The sequence below is a fragment of the Syngnathus floridae genome, chromosome 8, assembly GCF_059516105.1.
Source record: "Syngnathus floridae isolate MCC-2025c chromosome 8, RoL_Sflo_1.0, whole genome shotgun sequence".
Lineage (NCBI taxonomy): Eukaryota > Metazoa > Chordata > Actinopteri > Syngnathiformes > Syngnathidae > Syngnathus > Syngnathus floridae.
The window spans coordinates 5,464,126-5,488,673 of record NC_142420.1 but is presented as its reverse complement, the minus strand read 5'-3'; the positions used below and the strand labels follow the sequence as shown (position 1 = coordinate 5,488,673).

The 24,548-nt window shown below is 40.8% G+C and overlaps 8 protein-coding genes across 10 annotated transcripts; 6 read left to right on the top strand and 2 right to left on the bottom strand.

Moving 5' to 3' along the window:
• Nucleotides 1–4,007: 4,007 nt before the first annotated feature.
• Nucleotides 4,008–7,062, bottom strand: LOC148394143 (gamma-crystallin M2-like). Its single transcript, XM_088383972.1, has 3 exons — nucleotides 6,349–7,062; nucleotides 5,067–5,309; nucleotides 4,008–4,325 (listed from the first exon to the last, which is right to left on the bottom strand). Exons 1-3 carry the CDS (start codon nucleotides 6,364–6,366, stop codon nucleotides 4,053–4,055), a joined length of 534 nt encoding a protein of 177 aa, XP_088240098.1. The 5' UTR covers nucleotides 6,367–7,062; the 3' UTR covers nucleotides 4,008–4,052.
• Nucleotides 7,063–7,470: 408 nt separating this feature from the next.
• Nucleotides 7,471–8,374, top strand: LOC148394142 (gamma-crystallin M3-like). 2 transcript variants are annotated; one of them, XM_088383970.1, is made up of 3 exons: nucleotides 7,471–7,629; nucleotides 7,694–7,942; nucleotides 8,030–8,374. In XM_088383970.1, exons 1-3 carry the CDS (start codon nucleotides 7,621–7,623, stop codon nucleotides 8,309–8,311), a joined length of 540 nt encoding a protein of 179 aa, XP_088240096.1. In that variant the 5' UTR covers nucleotides 7,471–7,620; the 3' UTR covers nucleotides 8,312–8,374. The 2 variants fall into 2 exon arrangements, with proteins under 2 accessions (XP_088240096.1, XP_088240095.1); XM_088383969.1 differs by lacking the exon at nucleotides 7,471–7,629 and having other exon boundaries at nucleotides 7,682–7,942.
• A 1,888-nt stretch (nucleotides 8,375–10,262) lies between these two features.
• LOC148394141 (gamma-crystallin M3-like) lies at nucleotides 10,263–11,134 on the top strand. Its single transcript, XM_088383973.1, has 3 exons — nucleotides 10,263–10,417; nucleotides 10,493–10,735; nucleotides 10,819–11,134. Exons 1-3 carry the CDS (start codon nucleotides 10,409–10,411, stop codon nucleotides 11,092–11,094), a joined length of 528 nt encoding a protein of 175 aa, XP_088240099.1. The 5' UTR covers nucleotides 10,263–10,408; the 3' UTR covers nucleotides 11,095–11,134.
• Nucleotides 11,135–12,588: 1,454 nt separating this feature from the next.
• LOC148394140 (gamma-crystallin M3-like) lies at nucleotides 12,589–13,598 on the top strand. Of its 2 annotated transcripts, none has more exons than XM_088383975.1 (3): nucleotides 12,589–12,881; nucleotides 12,955–13,197; nucleotides 13,265–13,598. In XM_088383975.1, exons 1-3 carry the CDS (start codon nucleotides 12,873–12,875, stop codon nucleotides 13,535–13,537), a joined length of 525 nt encoding a protein of 174 aa, XP_088240101.1. In that variant the 5' UTR covers nucleotides 12,589–12,872; the 3' UTR covers nucleotides 13,538–13,598. The 2 variants fall into 2 exon arrangements, with proteins under 2 accessions (XP_088240101.1, XP_088240100.1); XM_088383974.1 differs by having other exon boundaries at nucleotides 13,262–13,598.
• Nucleotides 13,599–15,068: 1,470 nt separating this feature from the next.
• On the top strand, nucleotides 15,069–16,009 carry LOC148394139 (gamma-crystallin M3-like). Its single transcript, XM_088383968.1, has 3 exons — nucleotides 15,069–15,232; nucleotides 15,379–15,621; nucleotides 15,701–16,009. Exons 1-3 carry the CDS (start codon nucleotides 15,200–15,202, stop codon nucleotides 15,977–15,979), a joined length of 555 nt encoding a protein of 184 aa, XP_088240094.1. The 5' UTR covers nucleotides 15,069–15,199; the 3' UTR covers nucleotides 15,980–16,009.
• A 1,660-nt stretch (nucleotides 16,010–17,669) lies between these two features.
• LOC148394138 (gamma-crystallin M3-like) lies at nucleotides 17,670–18,796 on the top strand. Its single transcript, XM_088383034.1, has 3 exons — nucleotides 17,670–17,714; nucleotides 17,893–18,135; nucleotides 18,484–18,796. The coding sequence occupies exons 1-3, from the start codon at nucleotides 17,685–17,687 to the stop codon at nucleotides 18,757–18,759; spliced, it is 549 nt and encodes a 182-aa protein (XP_088239160.1). The 5' UTR covers nucleotides 17,670–17,684; the 3' UTR covers nucleotides 18,760–18,796.
• Nucleotides 18,797–20,870: 2,074 nt separating this feature from the next.
• Nucleotides 20,871–22,053, top strand: LOC148394137 (gamma-crystallin M3-like). The gene is made up of 3 exons (XM_088383032.1): nucleotides 20,871–20,980; nucleotides 21,058–21,297; nucleotides 21,731–22,053. The coding sequence occupies exons 1-3, from the start codon at nucleotides 20,966–20,968 to the stop codon at nucleotides 22,007–22,009; spliced, it is 534 nt and encodes a 177-aa protein (XP_088239158.1). The 5' UTR covers nucleotides 20,871–20,965; the 3' UTR covers nucleotides 22,010–22,053.
• A 1,400-nt stretch (nucleotides 22,054–23,453) lies between these two features.
• Nucleotides 23,454–24,236, bottom strand: LOC148394136 (gamma-crystallin M1). The gene is made up of 3 exons (XM_088383971.1): nucleotides 24,168–24,236; nucleotides 23,844–24,095; nucleotides 23,454–23,776 (listed from the first exon to the last, which is right to left on the bottom strand). The coding sequence occupies exons 1-3, from the start codon at nucleotides 24,174–24,176 to the stop codon at nucleotides 23,501–23,503; spliced, it is 537 nt and encodes a 178-aa protein (XP_088240097.1). The 5' UTR covers nucleotides 24,177–24,236; the 3' UTR covers nucleotides 23,454–23,500.
• Between the last annotated feature and the right edge of the window lie 312 nt (nucleotides 24,237–24,548).

Below are 24,548 nucleotides of genomic sequence, written 5' to 3'. Positions count from 1 at the left end.
AAGCTATGACTACAATGCGGCCCGCCAAAAAAATTAGTTTGACACCCCTGATGTAGTTTGTCATAACTGCCAGTCCTCCACCTTGAGTAATGAACACATCTAAAAATTATCGATTGAGTTAAAATTGAAATTCACAGCATACTCAGTCAAACACGGCATAATATATGCATTATATTAATGCAATCAGTCCTCTTGTCATTATTCATGAAATTTGCCAACTTAATAAAAATAAAAGTCCTATTTGACCTTCTTAAGATTATTACTAGTGATTTTGGTTACTTTCAAGCTATTAAATTAAACAATTATGAGCTATTTTTGTTGTCATCACCAGTTATTCATGTAAACCACCACCAGTGGAAACAGACCCAACTTCAAAATGTATTTTCAAAAATTTGAAACGGTGTGTGTCCATCAGAAAATGAGCGCTTGCAGAGAGGTGCAGCATCCTGCGATGGAACTAATTGGCTTCACGTCATTGCTTTTCCTCGTCGGGCACGGTCGGAATCTGGCAAATTCTGTACTTCTTCTTCCAGGGTCGCTGTGTCTCAGCAGTTTTTAATTAAAATGCTCCATTCGTGCTACCTTTCACACACCACTCCTGCCCCCCTTCCCTGCTGCCTCAAATCAAAACACCAGTCATGTGCATGACTGCATGCTGTCGCTTCACAAAAATTTCATTACCCCTCAAAAAACCTTGACAAAAATGTCCATATGAGCAATGTGGATTTGTACTTTGTTTTGCTGTTGGAAAAGGAAAGAGAGGATGTGTATTTTCGTAATCATAACTGCATAGCTAATAATCATTTCCAAACCCAAATATTGGCAATATTGTTTTTTTTATCGATCTTGTTTTTGCATTAGTCAAATGCAGTAATATTTTTTTTACCATGTTCATATAATAAAAATACTTCTTGACATATCAAGCGTCTCTCTCCGTCTCAATTAATAGATACCTTGGAGTTTTTGTTTCCAAGAACAGAAGTGGCCAATGACAGCAGTATGAAGATGTTAAAGAGCATCAGAAAAAAAAAAAATCAAGCAAAATAAAAACACACCGCTTCATGCCAGATATGTCGCTCCCCCCATCTGCTTCCTGAGAGTTCTATCAATAGAGCCTGTTTTGGGAATCTTGTCTCATCCGTTGGTCACACCCCCTTTTTAAAAGACAACACTTTTCTGAAAATAGACTCTGAAAGCACCCTTGGAATGAATGAATCATTTTCTTCTCCTTCTGTGGGGAATATAATTTGAAACAAGATTCTCTTTGCACAGGACTCAAGATGATCCAGGCAGTTTCCAACCCAGAAGACAGTGAGGTGTTCACTCCAGACTGTCGTGGAAGTGTTTTGTTGGTATTTTATAAGATACTCGTGATGCTAGTGGTGTATTTAATGGTAACATTTGTGTAGTGTATTTCAGATTTTGCCTCTGGTAAAGCCTCTAGCTCTCTGCAATGCTGATGTGCAAGTATTTCAACAAATACCACAGAAGCTATTTTAAAAATACAAAAATCAGCGAATAAATGAATTCTAAAATGGCAAATTTGTGAATAAATGAAGATTAACTGAAGCAGAAAATAGCAATATTTTTTATAATAGCAATATTTTTTGTATGATGATATCAATGTGTGGAATATCCTCCAAATATAATGGCAACCTTGATATCTAAAGGTTCAGACTAATGGCTAAAAATATGCAAACAAGAATTTGCAAGGTCACAAACAAACAAATAAAGCCTCGCCTGCTAGTTAGCATGCGACCTTGGTACGCCACTGGCAACCTTCACTCCCTGTCATGCTTTATTCATATATTGTGTGTTGCAGCTTTCATGAACCGCCTTTTCATGTGACCTACACTGAGGTCAGACCTCATGCAATTGCAACATTGTCAAGGTCTCTGAATTCCAGAAAAGCAGGGGGGGGGGGTGAAAGTCACAGCGTTCTCGCTTCCCTATCTTGTGAGCGTGCTGCAAACACAAGGTCTCTTCATTAGAATGCAGTGGAGAGCTCCAGCAGAGGAGAGGAATGATGAAATCGGAGCTAAAAATAGCCGCCTCCCAGGATCCCCCTCATACGCGACTGTAAACACTCGCATGTGTGTGTGTCGGGGAGGTTTGAGTCCCTCTGTTCCTTGGTCATAAAGGAGTGTTTGCTTTAGCTAGCGTGGGTGCAATGAAAGCCATCTGTGGTGCTGCTGGCCCAAGTTAAAAGACGCTTAGAAGAAAGTAACCAGCCTAGTCAGCTTTAGTCAGCTGAACAAAAACAGTATTTTTGGATCAAAAATGGGATTCTGTTAAAAAAATATTAGATGTTATTTGTATATTTGCATAAAATTGGCACTGATTGTGCAACTAGCTGCGACTAAGGATGTGTGGAGACGTTTTGGGCCATCAGGCGTTTCCCTTCCATGCAAATGAGCAATGTGAGGAGACGTCAGCATAGCAAATCACATGGCGTTCACGCCAGTGTTAGGGAATCCACGTGAGTTGAACACGAGGAATACTAGTGGAAAAAAACGACATTTTGCTTTTCTGGTCACATCCAGGATGGAGGATGGATTACAGATAAGTGGAGCACACGTTGGTTTCCATGGCAATGCTGTTACCTCGAAGCTTGATGCCACGAAGGCCTCACTTGAAAACTACAAGTCCATTTGAAAAATATCTGAAATACAATAATTGTTGATATTATAATGTGAGATAATAGGTCATTTTTTGCATTTGATTTCAATATATTCTTGGGTAGGACTCTATTGGACATCAAAGTCGACCATTCGAATGCAAAGGTCGACTGGGCCTAGCCCGATCATTGTAACGTAACAGTGCTACCATCTAGCGGATACCAGTAGGACTACAGAGTTTGGACATTTAAAAACTCAGTAAAAACATCCTGACACCAGTCCCAAGCTCTCTGCTTCCTGAGGACGTTCTGATTTTTGACTAGGCCTTTATTGTAGATACATTTAGGGTATCCCGCTATTTCTAGGGTGTCTTCTATTTTTTGAGTATCATTTGCTCCACTTTTGCTTATTCAACAAATTTTCTGGCGTGCCTGATCTTTCGTGTATCCCCTTCTACCTGTGGATGGATGGATGAATAGGTGGATAGATAGACAGATAGATGGATAGGTGGATAGATAAATGGACAGATGGAGGAAATTATTTCATTTCTGAGTAATGCTCTATGCTTTTTGGATATTGTTGGAATTTTGCATCAGCTACAGGGATGTGACAAACCTGGGAGCCATGCCTCCTTTGTGTTGTAGTTGTTTTCAGTGTCATTCCAGTGATCTGAGCTTCAGCACTAACAGCAGCTGGCATGCACCAGCAAATCCCGCCGAGTCATCAGATCGTAACACCAGCTGGCGTGGCCACGCTCTGACTGACAAATGCCGCTGAGTAATCACGTCTTTGTTGCTCAATGTGACGTGGCCTCATCGGATGGATGGATGGATGGATGGATGGATGGATGGATGGATGGATGGATGGATGGATGGATGGATGGATGGATGGATGGATGGATGGATGGATGGATGGATGGATGGATGGATGGATGGATGGATGGATGGATGGATGGATGGATGATGGATGGATGGATGGATGGATGGATGGATGGATGAGCAAGACTTCTCGAACAAGATTTCTCTTTTCCGCTTTTTTTGTTGCTATTTTGACTTCTGATAAAAATGAAACTTTTCCAACAACTTCATTCTAACGTTAATTCTTTTATCTTACCCCCACTAAACAATGAGTTCACTGAAGTTGGACTTTTTTTCCTGTGTTCTTGTAAAATAATCCCCCTTTCCTCATATTCTCTTTTTTTCAGAACACAATTTACACCTCGGCAGCTTTTTACCATATTAGGACTTCATCCATGAGTTCCTGGAATATTATAATTTGCATCTAAGATAATATTGGCTTTCTCAAAATTCTACCTTTTAACGTACAGTATTAGAATTACATTAATAGGCCGTATATTAAAAAAATAAATAAACAGCCTCTAAATCCTGCTTCGTTGCATCCTATTTTTATTTATCTTTCAAAGTAAAGTTGCATCTAAATATCACGGACACGCCGAAGGGATCCCACCGTGGGCTCCATGGCGGCCCACTCACCAAAGCGGCGGTACTGGCCCCTCTCCAGCAGGTACTGCCGTCCGCAATAGTCTGGAAGCTCGTAAAAGGTCCAGGCGCCGTCCTGTACTTGGGCAGAGTGAATGGCCCCAGGGGACCAAACATCTGATAGCTGATTGACATCTTGCGTGCACTCCAGCATTTCACCACTGAAGTCGGGCTTCTCATAAACGCGGATTCGGAATGTGCCAGAAAACTGGAAAACAAGTAAATAAACAAATGTGTAAGACTATGTTCATCAAATTATAATGAAACACACAAACAAACACAATATAATTTCTTACGACAATTATCATAAAATTACACTTTTTTCAAAGTAATTCATCTTAATTTTTGTAAAATTCTGACATTTCCTCTTAATATCAGTTTATTTTACAAAAAATAAATAAAATGTAATAATATTGCTTTCCTCTCAATAAACTAGAACTATTTTCTGATTAATTATTAATTAAATTGAATTAAGTTAATTTCTGGTTATGGTTATGGTTAAATTAGGTTTATTTATGGTTCATAATATTAAGAAAACTCATGAAATTGAGGATTTCCCCCTATGATTTTACAATTTATGAAAATGTACAGTATAATTGGAAAATTCAAATTATTTTCTCATATTTATTGTCATATTTTTAAGATTAATATTGTAATTTACAGCTCATAAAATTGCAATGCATTTTTGAAAACTTAAAACGTCTTGTATTTTTTTCTTGTAATATTACAATCTAAATTGTTTTCTAATTATAATGCCATCCAATTCTCTTATTCATCATTATTTTCATAAAACAAACTTTTTTCTGATTATGTTCATCATCATAAACATAGGGAATATTAAAAATTTAGTTTATTTCAGAATATTTAGACTTTTTTTTGCATTGGGATTCACCAAAATTCTGAATGAATGAATGAAGCTGCCATTGAGAATGGCTACTATGGAACGTACATTGGGGATAGCGTGGCATGAGCGGACGCTGTCAGTGGTGCCCTTCCAGTGATGGTAGTCTGGGTACTCGCCACTAGTGAGGACGTACTGGCCGCCCAAGTAGTTGGGCCTCTCGAACAGAACCCAGGCCCCGCTCTTGACACGCACAGAGCCGCAGCGACTCAAGTGACTACTCAGCTCGGGACAGTCACTGCTGCACTCGTAATAGTCGCCCTGGAAGTTCTGGTCTTGGTAAAAGATGATCTGGGCACCAAAATGTGAGGATGTTGTTGCTACATAGCACAATATACAACAAAAGAAATAAAATACAGATACGCACGAGATATGTTTCAAACCCACCCGAAATATTTGTTATAGTTTGACCCCTCCTGCATGCCCTTAACACATTTCTGTTCATTAAAACACTTAAAAATTTCATAACACACTTTTTAACACAGTAAATGTATGTACAGAGGGGGGAAAGGAGAAAAGCACAATAAAAAAAAAGAAATGTACCAAAAGGTCTATATTCTCTATAGTAATAGAAATCAATTCATTAAACGAATAATAATAATTTTCCTATTTTTTTTTTATTTAATTATAATGCACTTGTTCTTACTGGAGTGGGTGTCACAGGCAGATGCATGGTGGTCTCCAACTGTCCACGTCACATGAGTGGTTCACAACAAAATCCACAAGGGGGGATCTTGCAGTTTACCCACCAATGTCATGCATTAACTACAGTGAGTCTATTTTTATTTCTGCAATTTCAACCATACGAGGGCACACTGTACTCTGGCTGCCGATCTTAATGCAAATGAGGGATGCCACCACAATTGGGTGGGAAAAGTTTTGATCCATCCCACAATGGCACATAACACAGATGCCCCAAGTGCACACAAGTGTGAAGGCAAACTGTGCTCATCAAAGGTGTGACGTCCAGACGACTTCTGCCCACGAGAGTATAAAGAGGCCTTAAGTTCAATGAAAGTGTTATTTTGGGGTTTTTTTTACATTCTAGTTTGTAACATAACTGTGCATAATTATAAATAGACTATTGTACAGTGCTTCTTTTCGGCTTAGAAAAAAAAGTTGCTGAACAAAAATGTTTTTTTCGGGGGGGTTGTACGAATTAACGCCATTTTCATTCATTTCATCGAGCAAAGTTGATTTGAAAGAGACTAATTAAACCGGAATGTACCTTTGTATATGGATTAAATAAGGAAAGTAGGTCATTCAAAACTCAATAAAAACAATAAAAAAAAACTCATTATGGTGGCAAGTTCTGACAAAATCGTCCTACCTTTCCCACTTGCTCCATGTTTGGGCTTCTCACAACTTTTAGCAACAGTTTTGTTTATCAGAACATTCTCCACAGACCCGTTGTGGATTTATACACTCGCTGAGCAGCGCGCAGCATTGTCATTACAATGGCTACAGCATTTACTGCTGATCTCCACACTAGACAATCCAACAGTGGGGTCATGGAAAATGGGCCTAGTCAAGCTCAAAGAAAAGTATAAAAATAGAATAATGCTCTTAGAAACAATACTGAGTTAAGTTCCCTTGTACTTCTGCTTCCAACATAAGAGGGGGAACTGCACACTGCGACAGTACGCAGGGCAGACACCAAACTAATTGCAATGGTAATGACCACAACATATTGATTAAGCAATATTTTAAGATCTCAATATTTGCAGTCCAATAACTTCTGAATGTCAGTTGCTTCATAAATAACTCATAAATTGGTATGATTTTGTTATTGCCTATTCAATAACCCTAAAAATAAAATACAATAGAGTAATTGCAAATGATAAGCTTTTGTTTACCATGCACTTATTTGACCTAAAAAAATGTTCCCAATATGCACCCAATAAAAGGATTAAATAAAATTGTAAAATGATAAGTTAAAAATCACAAAATTAAATCAAGATAATAACACAAGTAATATTTTTAAGTGCACAGAAAAATAAGGTTTTAAGAAATACAAGTGTTTCTACACTGCCAGCGCATAGCATCGTGAAATTTTGCTCTCTCGCTCACCTGCAGTTGGACCGAGTTATATCACCGTTTCCAGTGGCTGTGTGAAGAATGAATGGCGATTAATCGAACTGTAACAATACCATACAACGATGTGTAAAATAATCATTTAACTTGGGTTTTGTACCCCCCACTGTTTTGAATAATTGAAGAAAATCCAGAGGTACCAAAAAAAAAATTATAATCAGCACCGGCGAATTATGACACAAAAATACAGTCTGCTTTCACCTTGCATAAGAATAGGAACCAACAAAGTGATGGTGCCCACAGAGCGAACACAAAGAGGCCCAGCTGACACATCCTCACCCCATAGGAGAGGTGGCCACAATTGGCACTGGACCATATGCATACAGTCAGGAATAATAACTATTTGCAGAGCAATTGAACAAACATTACAGGCCCGTATGCTGCGCTGCTGAGTAAGATGTTCCTCACAAAGGCTCCATAGATCATTTAGCTATCATGAGCAGCTATAAAAGGTTTCGGCAGCTGGGGACAGACAGCAGTGCAATCAGGGACAGGATCGGACGTCAGCATGGGCAGAGTATGTCAAAAGATTTTTTTGTTTTCTTTTAGCATGGCTGTTGAGATTCTGAATGTTTTTGCAGATCATCTTCTATGAGGACAGGAACTTCCAGGGTCGCTCCTATGAGACCAGCAGCGACTGCGCCGAGTTGACCTCTTTCCTGAGCCGTTGCAGCTCATGCCGGGTGGAGAGCGGTTGCTTCATGGTCTACGAGCGCTCGAATTTTATTGGCCACCAGATGCTGGTCCGTAGAGGAGAGTACCCCGACAACCAGCGCCTGATGGGAATCAGCATGAGTGATTGCATCCGTTCCTGCCGTATGATCCCCATGGTAAAAAAAATCAAGTTGGTGTCTGTTATTTGCGCAAAATGTTTCGCCACCAAGCCCTCCCCCTAAGCTGTCTCCTTCATTTTGTAGCACCGAGGTCCATTCAGGATGAAGATATTTGAGAGAGAGAACTTTGGAGGTCAGGTGAACGAGCTGCTCGACGACTGCGAGAACATCCAGGACAGCCTGCGTATGTCTGAATGCCTGTCCGCCCAAGTGACAGAGGGCCACTGGCTGCTGTACGAGCAGCCCCACTTCAGGGGCAGAATGCTCTACCTGAGGCCCGGAGAATACAGGAGCATCAGAGAAATGGGGACGGGTTCAGTTGACATGAGGATTGCATCCATCAGACGCATCATGGAAACTTGTTAAGAGGCTTCTACTTTGAAAATGTCATAATTCATATCAATAAATGCTTCATAACTTATAATATGACTGAATGTGTTGTACTAATTATTGCCATCAGATTGATCCTGTGTGTGTGTGTGTAAAAGACAATTGAGCTATTGCGGTTTAATCAAAATAGTGTATAGTCTATTAGGAAAATAATATATTTGTAAAAAAAAATTCCAATATTAGTCCATTGTAAATGCATTCAGGTAATACTAATCAGAAAGAAATAACTTGCGGTCAAAAGAAATGCCTTATCGTCAAGAAGATGTTCTCAATTTTCCTGAAAGTAGGTTGATTCAAAAAAATTACCAAGCAGCCAAACAGAAGAATGGACACTATACAATTAACAAACACAACTCAATTTCCCACAGGCCTGCATTGACTAAATGAGAAAACCCGAAAGGTTTTCATGCAAAACAATACTCACATAACTTGGTAAGGCCTTGTTTTCCAGATTGAGAATTCCAAAGACACAGATAATGCGAACATGAACACTTCGATGCAATCAAAGTCCTTCATTTTATATTTAGATGTTGCACTTTGGAGAAAAGGCATTGTGTTTGTCAAGCAGCCGACAAAATATTCTCATTAGACTGAACAGGGTTAGGTGCGCGTGTCACCAGTCCTAAAAAAGGTCACCCAAACATATTCATGAACCCGATTGGCTGTGTAGCACATGTGACAAGGTGACGTCACATGAAATAAAACTATTGGCCAATCTGTTTTAAACATTTGGAACCAGAAAAGTGGAAATCAACTTACGAGGCATTTTTTTTTCCATTAAATAACTGCATGTAAAAGTTCCATCTACCTTAGGGGAGTTTGATTCTCTCATGCAAGCAAAGAACAAAATGATGCTGAACAAGTCAACTTCAATCATTACCCAAAGACGTGGCATCAATGCAACTCTTTTTAACACTCTCTCTGAATTTTAAACAGTTTTGCAGTGTAGTCAAAAGGGCACCGAACTTCACGCCACCTTAACTAGTAGGCTACGGTTTGATTTGTGTCGCTACTATTAAACAGTTTTCACCTTGTTTGTGATATTTAGAAAAATAGTTATTAACTAATGATTAGGTCATACTTGGGATGATTGACACAGAACTGGTGAAAATCAGGTCATCATGAGGAGGGGCGAGTATGCAGATTCCATGAGCGTGATGGACACCAGAGATCAGATCCTGCAATGCTACCCCCATGATATAAAATTCAAATAATTCGAAGGAGTACCTTTTTGCCGTTTTAACTTTTCTGTTTCCATTGACAATTCAGAGAACTTGAGCAGCCAGTCCCACAAGCTGCAGGAAGACTGCGACAACATCACTGCATGTCCTGCCAGTTGATTGAGGACCACTGACTGAAGTTTGAGCATCTGGCCAATAAAGCACACATCTCGGATGTAATCCCCCCCGAAAACTATTGTTTTATGTGTTAATAAAATTTCAGCATTCAATTCAAAGTATGGCTTGAATGGAAGTCAAGTAAAAAAAAATCATTACAGTAATATTCCCTCAGTGGTCCAAACACAGCATTATTATTGTGTTTGTGGAATATGAATTAAGCAGCAAAATCCGCACATTTGTATCCATATCAGAGGGGGCAGCCATTTTGGCACTTGCTCTTGGGTGAAAATGGCATCACAAGTACAAAGTATGATGATAATTGTTCCGTAGATAAAATATTCTAAAATATTACTCAATTTATGTTGGTGCATACATACCAGAAATCACAAAAAAAAACACTTCTCATAGTTGGTACATGTTAGATTAGACATGGGCCAGGTATGCTTGATTGACTCTGCATCAAATCATTTAATATACTATTTATTTAAAATTGGTGACAAAAAGTAAGTCTCCTGTCAAGGGAAAATTCTACGTGGACATTATGACCTTGTGGGTATATATGCAAGCTACACAACACTATAGGCTTTTAAAGTCAGGTGCTTGCTCAGGACATTAGACAATAGGGGGCACGCAGTCTTTGTCTTTTGTCAGGTATAAATGAGGCATGTTCAGACAGAGAGGTGTCAGTTCAAGCTCAGTTCAGTCAACGATCCAGTAGACCACCGCCATCAATATGGGCAAGGTAGGTAAACCACCTCAACTGGTTATTTCACTTTATTATGCCAGCAAATTAAAGATGGTTTTGTTTTCCCACCAGATCATCTTATTCGAGGAGAGGAACTTCCAGGGTCGCTCTTACGAGTGCATGAGCGACTGCGCCGACATGTCCTCCTACTTGAGCAAGTGCCAGTCCTGCCGGGTGGAGAGCGGCTGCTTCATGGTCTACGAGCGCACCAACTTCATAGGCAACCAGTACTTCATGAGGAGGGGCGAGTACCCCGACTACATGAATCTGATGGGCCTGAGCAGCGGTGTTAAGTCCTGCCGCATGATCTCCACGGTAGATCTAACACACAACAAATGCCATGGGAATGTTCCTGCTGTTTTGTCTAATTCCTGATTCTGCTATGATCCCCATAACAGCACAGAGGTCAGTTCAGGATCAAGATCTTTGAGAGGGAGAACCTGGGCGGTCAGATGAACGAACTGTTGGACGACTGCGACGACATCATGGAGCGTTTCGGCATGACGGAATGCATGTCCTGCCAGGTGATGGAGGGCAACTGGCTGCTGTTTGAGCAGCCCAACCACAGAGGCAGGATGGTCTACGTGAGGCCCGGGGAGCACCGCAGCTTCAGGGAGATGGGCATGAGCATCACTCGCTTCATGAGCATGAAGCGCATCACAGATTCATGCTAATTGTACATTGTTGCTCAAATAAATATCATGACTTCCTAAATTTTGGTCTTGTACTTTATTTCAATCAGACAAGTGGTGTTATTTGAAAATAAATTGTTTCGGGCTACAACTCATCATGCTATAAATCACAACACAAATCATTTAAGATTCAATCAAAAATAAAATAAATAATAAATAAAGAAATATTAATTATATAATAAAGATATTAATATTAATAAATACATAAAATAAAATGAATATATAATATATATGCAGAAACACTTGCGACACTTGTTGCCAGGCGGAGTTCAAACCACTCACACAGAAGGCCCGTAGTAAATTTACCCCAGAATTAAGAACTTTAGCAGAAACATGACTTGGCACTGTTGAAAAATAAAGTTTTCGTGTTTGAACAGAGACTCTCCTCGAGCGCTAGGTCTCACAAGATGACCCAGGAAGTTTTTACTTAGGGGCACCCTTTGCAATGGTGGACAACCATTCTGATGCAATGTACAAGTACTTGCTACATTATATTTTAGGAACCCCGTTTGAAATTTGTCATGTTGCATTGTGGAGGAAGCCCAGGCAAAAAAATTGTGATGTAGCGTGTAGGTGTGTTGCTTTTGAAAGTGGAAGCCGCAATCAAATACATGAATGTCTCAATCAGGGTTGTGCAACTGTGGTCCTCAAGGACTATTATCCTGCATGCTTTAGATGTTTCCGTCTTCCACACACTCAAATGAACAGCTCATCAGCAAGCATATGAAGAAGCTTGATAACTATCCTGATCAATTGAATCAGACTAAAGTACTAAAAACATGCAAGACGGAGGCCTTCGAGGACCAGGTTTAGACATCCCTGATCCAGATCGCAATAGTTTTAATGAGATCATGAGAAATGCTCTCAACTTTAAGATGATGCTTAAAGTTTCTGATTTCTGATTTACTTCACTACCTCCTACTTCACTGTGTTTGATATTTCATCAGACAAAAAGTGTGTCTTTGTCTATTTCTGTCTCAATAAAAAATATGAATAAAAATATCCTGCACTAGTTGGCTGCTTACCTGCATTTGGGTCACCTTGTCGTCTAACGTTGCCGCCTTCATATTGTAAAATGATTTGTTCCCATCCATAAATCTTCCCACAGTTGCTAAAATTTCAGAACCCACTGGAGAACGCAAATGGAAATTTGCCATGAGCGTTTTAACTCTGAGGTCCAAAGACTGTGGAATGACTATCCCCACCACGTTGATGACACCACAGATGACTTGAGTCAGACCTGATTAACAGAACAGTTTCGAAGTCTCACGGCTCACCATCTATTTTTTTTCCACATGAATCCAAGCATACATAGCCGCTTGCCTCCACAATTCACCAGAAAAATCACTTTTGTTTGTCGGCCGATACTTTGTATACAGACGTGTCAGACTATTGTTGTAGGCGGACAAAAGGATACTCATGCCTATAAATTGTCGGCTTACGGATCACAGTGTCATGCGGCGTGTTTTCAGGAAATCAGACGCTAATGTCCCAGTCACTATTGGAAGCCTTAATAAAATGCTCATTGTTCAATTTTTCTGTACCATAAAACGTGATTGTGAAGTCTTCCCGAGGATGCGGTCAAAGTGGACATGTGACCAATGCCTCTCAGCACTCCATAGGGCCTCCATACCATGTTGCTCTGTCAGCGATTCACACACAATGGTGACTGCAGAGTCTTTGGGTTTGGTCAGGTATAAAAGACACGGTGGCGTCGCCCCCAAAGCAGCATCACAGGTCTCTGAGAAACCAACACAACCATGGGCAGGGTAAGCACACGAATCCATACCTTAAGCAATCTCTTTTGAAATGCTTTTATAAACTCAGGAATCCATTTTCCAGATCACCTTCTTCGAGGAGAGGAACTTCCAGGGCCGCTCCTACGAGTGCATGAGCGACTGCTCTGACATGTCCTCCTACCTGAGCAGGTGCCAGTCCTGCAGGGTTGAGAATGGCTGCTTCATGGTCTATGAGCGTCCCAACTTCATGGGCAATCAGTTCTTCATGAGAAGAGGCGAATATGCCGACTCTATGAGCATGATGGGTATGAGGGACTGCATCAGGTCTTGCCGTGCTATCCCCATGGTAGGCGAGAGAAATTTCACAAAACGTTGAGGACGGGTTTTAAAATGTACAAACTGTCCCGAAGCAGCACAGAGGCCAGTTCAGGATGAAGATCTTTGAGAGGGAGAACTTCAGCGGCCAGTCGCACGATCTGATGGAAGACTGTGACAACATCATGGAGCGTTTCCGCATGAACGACTGCATGTCCTGCCAGGTGACGGACGGCCACTGGCTGATGTTCGAGCAGCCCCACTTCCGCGGCAAGATGATCTACGTGAAGCCCGGCGAGTACCGTAGCTTCAGGGAGCTGGGCCTGAGTAGCATGAGGTTAATGAGCATGAGGCGCATCATGGATATGTAAAAGTTGTTCCCTGCAATGTTTCTCTGAAAAGAACATAAATTAAAAAAAATCACAAAAACTACACTGTCTGCCTAAGCAAGCATTATTACACACTGGTAACATATTTTTCAGAATAGGAGAATGAGGAAATCAGTTTATCATTGTTCTATGTGAGATCATCATCATTCCGATATTTATCAATAATCTCCCAGTCAACACTACACTTCTAAACATATCACCTTTTTGGCTTTTTTTTTTTTGTTCCTTGGAAAGTGTTTGGACTTTGATCAGACTGGAATTTTAGGTTATGAAAATAAACTGAATTATAAACTGATTTTCTAATACCACAAAAAGTAGGAGCAAAATTATATGTTCATTTTAAAAGACTGCTGTATTTCAAAGAGGCTTTTGCAAAATTGGGAAAGCACCCAAGTGCAAAATTAAGTTTGAAATGAAAGACCAAGTGGTGGTGGAAGAGAAATACAATACATTACTAAACTAGAAAAAAAAACAAGTTGGTTCCTCCGATTATCTTGGGAAAGTCAGCCACCAAATAAAGGCCATGTTTTGCTTGACTTAACGCGCTGCAAACACGTGTAAAAAGGATGCACAGTATGCGTCCATCCCATTTAAAACTTAGCACAGAAAAAAACTGTTCACTGTTCGGGGAGAGGCCTTCATTAATAGTTCAGTCTTGTCAGTTTATGTTGTGTGACTCCTTCTTGTGGCAAATTCCAAATCAAGCCTTAGAACAGACAAGTGACGTGGCCAAAAGCAAATGAAGTGGACCATCGCAACAAATAACATTTCAGTAACGGAAACTGTTTCCCAGTTCATATTTTTTTGACTGAACTTAAGTTTTATTAAGTCCGCATTAAATATCTGGTGTTGATTTATCATTTAAAAATGTTGCGCTACCTACGCTACAAATATAAATAAATGGAACACCAATTGTTTACATATTTACAATTATTTAATTCAGCAAATCTTCTCGCACTAAATTAAAGCTTTTTAATTTGGTGGAAATTCTTTCCATAATTGTGTTATCTTCACCAGACAAATAATTTCTTTCAATCCATATTGTACTTTACAAAAAAATTTAAAAAAATACAAGTACATTCAAATTTAAATTTGCCCACCCAAAATGGCGGGACACACTTGGGTACCGACTTGCTCTGAACAATGACTTGTATGTGAATTACACAAGCATATGTTCAAAGTCAAAGATGTATTTATTACAAAGTCAGAGTCAGAAATGTACTGATGGAATGATTCGTAAATAAAACATAAATGTGGAGCGGTAGAATGCAGCCATTTGGAATTTCTTTGGCAACTAATTAGTTTATTTCAGTCTATAACGCTAATAGAATGTTGGAATTTATGGCTAAAATCCATTTAAAAGACCAAAAACTTAACCCAACTAAACAATCCAAAGTCACGGTTGGAACTAGTCATGTGACTAACACTGCTGAAAATGCAACCTGTCATGAAAGAAAAGGCTTTTCTAAAGACTGAAAGGTTCCTCCTGCTCTGAAATTATGGGCATAACCTCTGTGTTCTGAGTGTCAATAGTAAGTCGCTGATTCGTGGCTTTGTGAAGGGGAGGAGCCAACGTTTTGTCAGGTATAAAAGGAAAGGGTTAAAGCAGGTACGGCACACCACAGCAGCACATCCACATCCAGCATGAGCAACACAACCAGTAGCATGAGGAGCAAGGTACACAACATTTAAATTCATCCACTCACCTGTCAATGGCCTACAACTTAACCTGTTCAATGTTGATCTGGCAAACTCAGAATATTTAGTAATGCCCACATTTTGCTTTCGAGCCACCAAATATTTTTCTCTTCCTGCTTTCCCAGATCATCTTCTACGAGGAGAGGAACTTCCAGGGTCGCTCCTATGAGTGCACGAGCGACTGCTCCGACATGTCGTCCTACCTGAGCAGGTGTCAGTCCTGCCGGGTTGAGAATGGCTGCTTCATGGTCTATGAGCGCCCCAACTTCATGGGTAACCAGGTCTTTATGAGGAGGGGCGAGTATTCCGACGCCATGAGCATGATGGGCACCAGAGAGTGCATCAGGTCCTGCCGCATGATTCCCATGGTGAATAGAAAACGATGACCGCCCAAAGCTAGAAACCTCGCTAGATGGTAAAGCTTTGTCCCGAACACTTTCCGAGCAGCACAGAGGCCAGTTCAGGATGAAGATCTTTGAGAGGGAGAACCTCAGCGGCCAGTCGCACGAGCTGGTGGATGATTGCGACAACATCATGGAGCGTTTCCGCATGAGCGAGTGCATGTCCTGCCAGGTGATGGAGGGCCACTGGCTGATGTTCGAGCAGCCCCAATTCCGTGGCAAGATGATCTACCTGAGACCCGGCGAGTACCGCAGCTTCAAGGAGATGGGCACGAGCATCACTCGCTTCACGAGCATGAGGCGCATCACAGATTCATGCAACTAAAATAAAACAAAACTAAAATCCATTAAATAAAGTGTCATGTATTATTTAATATTTTATGATTTTTATTATTTTTTTATTATAATTTTTTATTATTTTATCATTTACTTTGTAAATAAGTCCACCTCCTCTACGGACATATTATCGCCAGCTTTATTTTATGAGCCAGCAGATTTATGTCTTCCTGCTGCAACTGCAAATTATCAGGATCATTATCCAGCATTCACACACCCTGCTGATTGTTTGATCATCTGAATCAGGTGTGTTGTACCAGGATGACATACATAAAACATGCAGGACACCGAACCCTGAGGATTGGGGACTCCTGCTGTAGACTATGGTGATGCACAAAATGCCACCCCACCCCCTCACACTCTCACCTAAGGGAAAATTGGAGTACTTAATTAGCTCAATTAACCAACCGTGCATGTTTTTTTGGAAAGTGGGAGGAAATCGACCTGGAGGAAACCAACACAGGCACGGGGAGAACATGCAAACTCCACACAAGAAAGCCGAATCCGGAATCCGACACGCACACAGTGCGTTAGACCCCAATGTATCTAATATAAGATTAATAAAATCAATTGTTTGTCAAATAAATCATGGAGGCAAATCTCAAATCTTCTCACCTCATCAGTACAGCACTAATAGTAATAATTCACCCAGGGAAAATAATCTATAGATATGATATGAGTATTTTTACATTGTCTTGTTTACAAATTTTTACAATACTGTTTAAAATGTCGCCAGTACCAGGGATCAACAGCTGCCTTGCCAGGCAACCACCAACCTCAGTTTCAGTGCATTTGTGACATTGTAAATGTAATAAACATTATAAAACAATGATTTTCCATGTCTTTGTGAGAGCAGATACAATTTGTCTATTCAAAATAATTATATCACGAATGTCTGATTTAATCTACTGATGCGCCACTTCCACCTCGGAATATGTTGCCTAAATATTTTGGGAAGCAACCTACCACCAGTTGCGAAGGTGGAGCAACATCTACCCCGATTGACAAAATCTCTGCTCTGGTTGGTTCCATAAGTTCAGTGACTATCGGAACCGGTTGGGCAATACCATTGTTCGCCCCTATTGTAAGTCAACACCTACAAAGCTTCCATTAAATTGCGTTTAAAGGCCAACAGAAAATCTTATGGAATAAACCAATGGAAATGGAGACATTACTGATTCTTGAAACTAATAAAGTGGCTCACTAAAGAACACATTCAACAGCTATCAATTATCAAACTGGTAATAGGTCAATAGTCTTTGAAAATATAAACAAATGAGTAAACAATGTAAGCGCTACCAAACAATTATAGCAAATTGTTGAAAGAATAATTTGTTTCATTTCTATTGCCGCAACAGTTTAATTAAATGTAACTTTCAATAAGGAATGTACAGCAGCTACAGTATTGCCGATATTCCTTTTCTTTGTTTCCATCAGCTCTAACTCATCATTCAGCACAATGAAACCAGCCATTTTTTTCATTTCAAATACAAAAGCCCTTGTGTTACTTGGTCTTCAAGAGCCTAGCCACGAGACCACCATGTTAGACATGTGACACGGGCCCCCATAGCATACTGCTGGCTCAGGGGCTTTACACAATGGGGACCCGCTGACGGCGTGGGGCGCACTCAGGTATAAAACCAAGGGTTACATGGATGGGGACAGCATCAGCAGCAGCCGCTCACCTGACAAACATGACCACCACTGACATGAGCATGGGCAAGGTAAGCATTCCATATTCCCTAATATAGGGGTATCTACAAACTCCCATTTTTTTATTTCACAAAATCACACACTGCTAAAGGGATTCAGCAGCTGTCTTGCAGAGAACCACATTGAAATCATGTAGCGACATTGAAAAGGCTAAACAAGTCAATATTAAATCCCTCTTTGCTTTCCCAGATCATCTTCTACGAGGAGAGAAACTTGCAGGGCCGCTCCTATGAGTGCATGAGCGACTGCTCCGACGTCTCCTCCTACCTGAGCAGATGCCAGTCCTGCCGGGTGGAGAGCGGCTGCTTCATGGTCTATGAGCGTCCCAACTTCATGGGTAACCAACACTTCATGAAGAAGGGCGAGCACGCTGACTCCATGAGCACGGTGGGCATGACCAGCGGCATCAAGTCCTGCCGCATCATCCCGATGGTGGGTAAAAAGGCCCGTGGCTTTTGTTAGGATGCTTTTATACTCTTTTAATTCAGAATGTGTTGTTTTTCAACTTTAGTTGCAATTTCTATTTAACTTTTCCGATACATTATAGATGAATTGTGCTATTGCCTACATTTGCATAATGTATTGGCTTTCAATAATATCGGATATACATTTTAAGGATAACTTGGGACTGCTTTTTATTGTTTTTTAATGTTGATCGTGATGGGGTAGACCTCTGATTGTAGGACAGAGAAAATACTTTAAGTGATATGGATGGATGACATGAATGAAATCAAATTAAGAAACATCTGGAATTTTTTTTTTTTACTTTCCCCAAAACAGCACCGAGGCCAGTTCAGGATTCGCATCTTTGAGCGGGAGAACATGAGCGGCCAGTCCAACGAGCTGCAGGAGGACTGCGAAAACATCTTGGACCGCCTTCGCATGAGCGAATGTATGTCCTGCAATGTGCTGGATGGCCACTGGCTGCTGTTTGAGCAACCCAACTTCCGCGGCAAGATGATCTACGTGAAGCCTGGCGAGCACCGCAGCTTCAGGGAGATGGGCATGAGCAGCACTCGCTTCATGAGCATGAAACGTATCGTGGACACATGCTAAATGTTTGATTTTGTCAAATTAAAGCAATACAAAGTTATCAGTTTACCTTCCTGTGTTTTGTTCTGTGCTTGTAGACAATTTATTTTTTTTAATGTAATCATACCAATTTGATAAGTCATCTTAACGTTCTGCTTAATAGGCTGCTAAATTAACCGCGAGTTAATAAGATAAATATCAAGCTTATTCGCTGGTGAAGCAAACTAAACTACATTTCCTCAAAAAAGTAATCAATTGAGCTTGCATCTAAAAGTTAAATATTTATTGAACACGACTATAAATTCCTACAATATGCCGCCACAAGCTAAATATTCAAATGAGCTCATCAGGTGGCTCCCAACTGAGCCTGTGTTCGATCCCTTACAAAATAAAAATAAAAATATTGCAATATATGTATAGGAAAATATATTAAAATATAGAACAGATATTATATATTGCAATATAAGCATAGATCACACATATGTATGTTTATATTGATAAATGTAAAAGATATATTGCAACCAAGACCAAAAGGATCACTATATTTTTACATGTAACTTTGACATACTACAATGTATAGTTCCATATCCATAAACCATAACTGTAGATTGGAGGTGTAAATTATGAAGACTAGCCACCATATTTAATATTTCTAGTTCAGCTCCTCAACTGTTCTGTGCCAAATAATAAATGGTAACATATTTAAAATTACAGTGGCTGGTGACACTGGTTTTCCAAAGGTAACACGCATTTGCCCCATATCTGATTTAAAGCATGCTGGTAGATACCATTTTTGTTAGTTTGTGTTTGTTTTTTAACACTGTTAGCGTCCATTCACTTTGAGTGATTAAAAAGGATGCTTACTGTTCTAAAGGTGAGGTGTACTTGGGCAATCAAATAAAGCACACCACATACACACAACATTATCACCATTGATAATTGTAAACAAACAAAATCGTCTCCTGTTTGTTGGAGTACCAAGACTGAACTGTTTAAAGATCATCAATGCATTGAAATCACATCATACTTCATAATTCAGAATGGCAGGTACTGCTAAACTCAAAAATATGTTCTCATTCAGGGAGATTCAGAATAACATTATGGTTAATAATTACTCAAAATCATTCATTTTTAATATTTTTTTAAATAATTTTTGCAGAATGCATAACCACTACTCTGTGTTTCTGCATGGACATTTGTTACGGCAAACACTTTTTCTGACAACAAATAATCAATACCCATTGTTTGTATTTTAAAAATATATAAATTCATACTTACAATTTTATGTCATGATTACAAAGAAAAAAAATCAATGGGATAATCTATAGGATAATCGATTAAAAAAATGTTTATGACAGCCTTACATTTTGCAAGCATGTTGGAAAGCACTGGTGATCAATGAGTTATGGATTATAATCATTTTTCAATATCTCATTAAAGATTTTGTATCATTGTGACTCTTGTGTATTTATTTTGATTAATTTTTAAAGTGAGTTTGTTAGTTGTGGTTTTATTTCCTCACAAATGCTTGATTATAGTTCACTTTTTACTAGTTAAAGTTATTATAAAGTTATTGTGTTAAAGAGACTACGTTTCATAAACGACCTTTCTTCTTCTGTATGGTCGTACAGCAATATCGAAATAAATGCTACAGTATATTTTTAAAATGTACCCCGAAAGCTCATGTATGATATATATTGACAAAGACATTTTCACTATAATCAGTTTTATAAATGTAAGATAACTTTTTGGTCCAAAGCATTTTCATTTTTATTTAATTTTTTTAACTAAAAGTTTGCATGAATTTTAGTTTGTTATTTCATTAGTTTTGGTTCTCTATAACAACTTTTGTTTGCATACTGCAGTTCAATTCTTTTTATATTCCAATTTTTTTGTTTTATGCAATATATGTCCATAAAAATTATTGATGGAATGATCTTCAGGAAAGTTTTTGTGTTATGGAAAACCTTTTTTCTGCCTCTGAACTGTGTAGACAATGCAAGTGGGGCCTCTTCCCAACAATTGCTACCACCGCAAATCACGATGTGTTTGAAGGTCTCTTTGAATTGCTGCCGTGCACGCGGTGGGGCCTCTGCTGCATGTTGCCCTGTCAGGATTTTCCACAATGGGGTCATGTATGCTTCAGGAGTGAGGTCAGGTATAAAAGCGGCCGGGCGACGTGGAGGAACTCGAGCAGTCTGTTTGGGCTTCCACACGCACCACCGCAACCATGACCATGGGCAAGGTAGATCTCTCCTTTGGGAAAACGTGTTTTATGTGATAATCCCTTAATCCAATCATTTATGACTGCTCGGTTTTCAGATCATCTTCTATGAGGACAGGAACTTCCAGGGCCGTTCCTATGAGACCAGCAGCGACTGCGCTGACATGTCCTCTTACCTGAGCAGGTGCCTCTCTTGTCGGGTGGAGAGCGGCTGCTTCATGGTCTATGACCGTACAAACTACATGGGCAACCAGTTTTTTGTCAGGAGGGGCGACTATTCAGATTACCAGCGGATGGGCATGAGTGACTGCATCAGGTCTTGCCGCATGATCCCCATGGTATGTACGTACCACTGCCATCCAATGTCGACCACTGTCTGTTCAGGGTCATAAATGAGTTTGGCATCATGGGGCTCTGCACATCAAGCAATCATTCACACTCAGGGAAGGTGTGGCTTTGCCTTAGGTTGCAGATTGGTTGTTCAATTGCCAATCCATGGACCATGTTCAAGTATCCTTGAAGAAGATACTGGCTCATAACATTGACTTTAACCCTAGGTCACCTAGCATCCATGATTTTAACCTGTGAGATAAAACCTGTTTACCCGATGGAAAGTCTTACAAGCACAGTGAGGACATGCTAAGATTCAAACCGAGAACCTTTGCCTAGATTTGGGGACCACTATGCTACCAACTCTACATTACCCAAAAAAAAAATCTGTTTGAAATAGTCCACGTTGCTGAATTTTCCCTCTTTTGTTTGAACCCTCAGCACAGAGGGCAATTCAAGATTAAGATCTTTGAGCGAGAGAACATGAGCGGCCAGTCCAACGAGCTGCAGGAGGACTGCGAGAACATCATAGACCGCCTTCGCATGAGCGAATGTATGTCCTGCAACGTGCTGGATGGCCACTGGCTGCTGTTTGAGCAACCCAACTTCCGCGGCAAGATGATTTACCTGAGGCCTGGCGAGTACAGGACCTTCAGAGATATGGGCATGAGTGGCACTCGCATCATGAGCATGAAGCGCATCCTGGAATCCTGCTCTTAGAAGCAGCAAAACAAGATTTTAAATAAAAATCACTTTTAAATCTACTTCCTGGTGTCTTGTCCTCTGCAATGCAACTCATATACTGTATAGTGGATAGATGATACCCATTTGAACTACCTTGCTAAGAAAACAGCATGGAAACAGTCTCTGCTAACTTGGATACCCCGTTTATCCCCCTTTGTGTGTTTACACCTGTCTGATCAAGGTGTTTGCTGAGCCTGAAGATATGATTATATCTTAAAATCCATCCATCCATTCTAAACAACGCTGATCCTGTTTAGGGTCATGGGGGGGTTAGGGAGCCTATCCCAGCTGACATCTGGCAAAAAGCAAACGACACCCTGAACCGGTCACCAACCAGTAGATAGAGATGAACAACCAACCTGTCAGGAAGGAGTTGAGCCAGGGCGACCAAATGCAGCTTGAACCAGGATTTATTGCAGGGAAAAGGAGTTGGAAGGGAGGCAGGTGGGGAACCGACGACACAGACGGGAGGAAGACTCACGGCCAGCAAAACAGACAGACTGACCGACATGAAGTCCCCTTGGACAAGGTTAAAATTCTGACCGTGAGCCTTCAGACAGACCGAGGGAAAACCAGATGACACGAACAGGAACACTGAGCACGAACAGGAATGGACACAACAGTAGACACCGACAGGGAGAAACACACGGGCAGGGCTTAAATACACAGGGTAACAAGAGGAAGCAGGTGACAGACATTACGGTAACAAAAGGGGTGTGGCCGAGCGAAGTGCAGGCCGAGCGCGCTGTGGCACGGGCGTGACACAACCACAACCACATATACACCGTCCCCCAGTCAGGCGAGTGTACCCCTACACCATCAATAATTTATACCTTGAAATGTTGGGCATTATTCAAATCTCCAAGGACTCCAAGTTTTTTTAACCATCACCATTGGGCAAGTCGCCGCAAATTCCCTGGCAAGTCCCCGGAAATTCCCTGGCAAATTCCATACAAAGCAGCTGTCCCGCTGGAACGTTAAAGATTCCTGGCTTTGTGTCCCGTGTCCATGCATGTTGAACTTTGAAGGCAAAACTGCATCAGCACCGATCAGAGAGTGATGTTTGACAATCGGAAGCAATCACCACATGTTCAACTTTAAGGCTTTTTTGTGCCAATTTAGCAGTTAACACAAACCAAAAGCGGTTTTGGTATCGTTAACTGAATTATCGGACAATTTCACTGGAATCATCCTTGTAGGCGACACCTCTGTTTGGGGAGTGAGTGAGTTGCCTTAGGAGGGATTTGGTGGATGGAGTGAATTCGAGAAGCAGTTTGATCAATTGCTAAATATTTTGGTTTTGAATTCTGCGCTCATGACTAGAACTCAAGTCAATGTTATCGAGAACAAATTGCTGAATGAGGGTATGTCCATCTGCAGGGCGATTCTAGCTACTGAATCAACACCAAAGAAGCAAAGATACTTATGAAGACATTGTTTTTATTTATTGAAGCTTAGTACAGGGTTCTAGCACATGTCAGTGATACGCCTCAAGCTCATGATCCTCATGTTGGTCTGGCCCATCTCTCTGAGGCTGCGGTGCTCACCGGGCTTCACGTAGATCATCCTGCCACGGAAGTGGGGCTGCTCAAACAGCAGCCATTGGCCTTCCAGCACCTGGCAGGACAGGATGTCGTTCATCCGGAAACGGTCCATGATGTTCTCGCAGTCCTCCAGCAGTTCGTTGGACTGGCCGCTCAAGTTCTCTCGCTCAAAGATCTTAATCCTGAATTGCCCTCTGTGCTGTAATTCAAATGGCAAATGTCAAGACCAACGTCTGGTATGATTCAGGTTTTGCTCGGTTGCTTACAGAGGGAATCATTCTGCAGGATCTGATGGAGTCCAGAGTCACTCCCATCGTCATCATGCGCTGCAGGTCGTGGTACTCTCCTCTTTTGAGGAACAACTGGTTGCCCATGAAGTTGGAGCGCTCATAGACCATGAAGCATCCATTCTCCACCCGGCAGGACTGGCAGCGGCTCAGAACAGAGGTCAGCTCGGTGCAGTCGTTCAGGCACTCGTAGGAGCGGCCCTGGAAGTTCTTCTCCTCGAAAAGGATGATCTGAAAAAGAAATCAGAGACATTTTCGCTTTGCCCATGAGAGAAACCCAACCATTTGGAAGAACAGCTTTACCTTGCCCATGGTGATGGTTTAGGTAGTTCCCAGTGGAGGGTTCAACTTGCTCTGCTAACCCCATGATTCCGAAGCCTTTTTATACCAAATCCCTGGGGCCACGACACGTTGTTATTCAAATGTGCAAAGCTGATGAATCGGCAGACTGACTTTTTGCTGAACAGGGTCTATAAATGCATAACAATGCTTCTCCATCCATACATTTCTGGCTGTGAATCGCCTGCCATTATGTGTGCGGACAGGCTTTGTGTGGACTCGCTCAGTGGGAAGCTTCTGCACATATGGTGTGATCATGGCCACTGGGGAGACCGCATCCTCTAGGATGAACTCAGAACCGGAATCAGAAAATCCCTATTTACTGTATAATTACAAAGTATATGT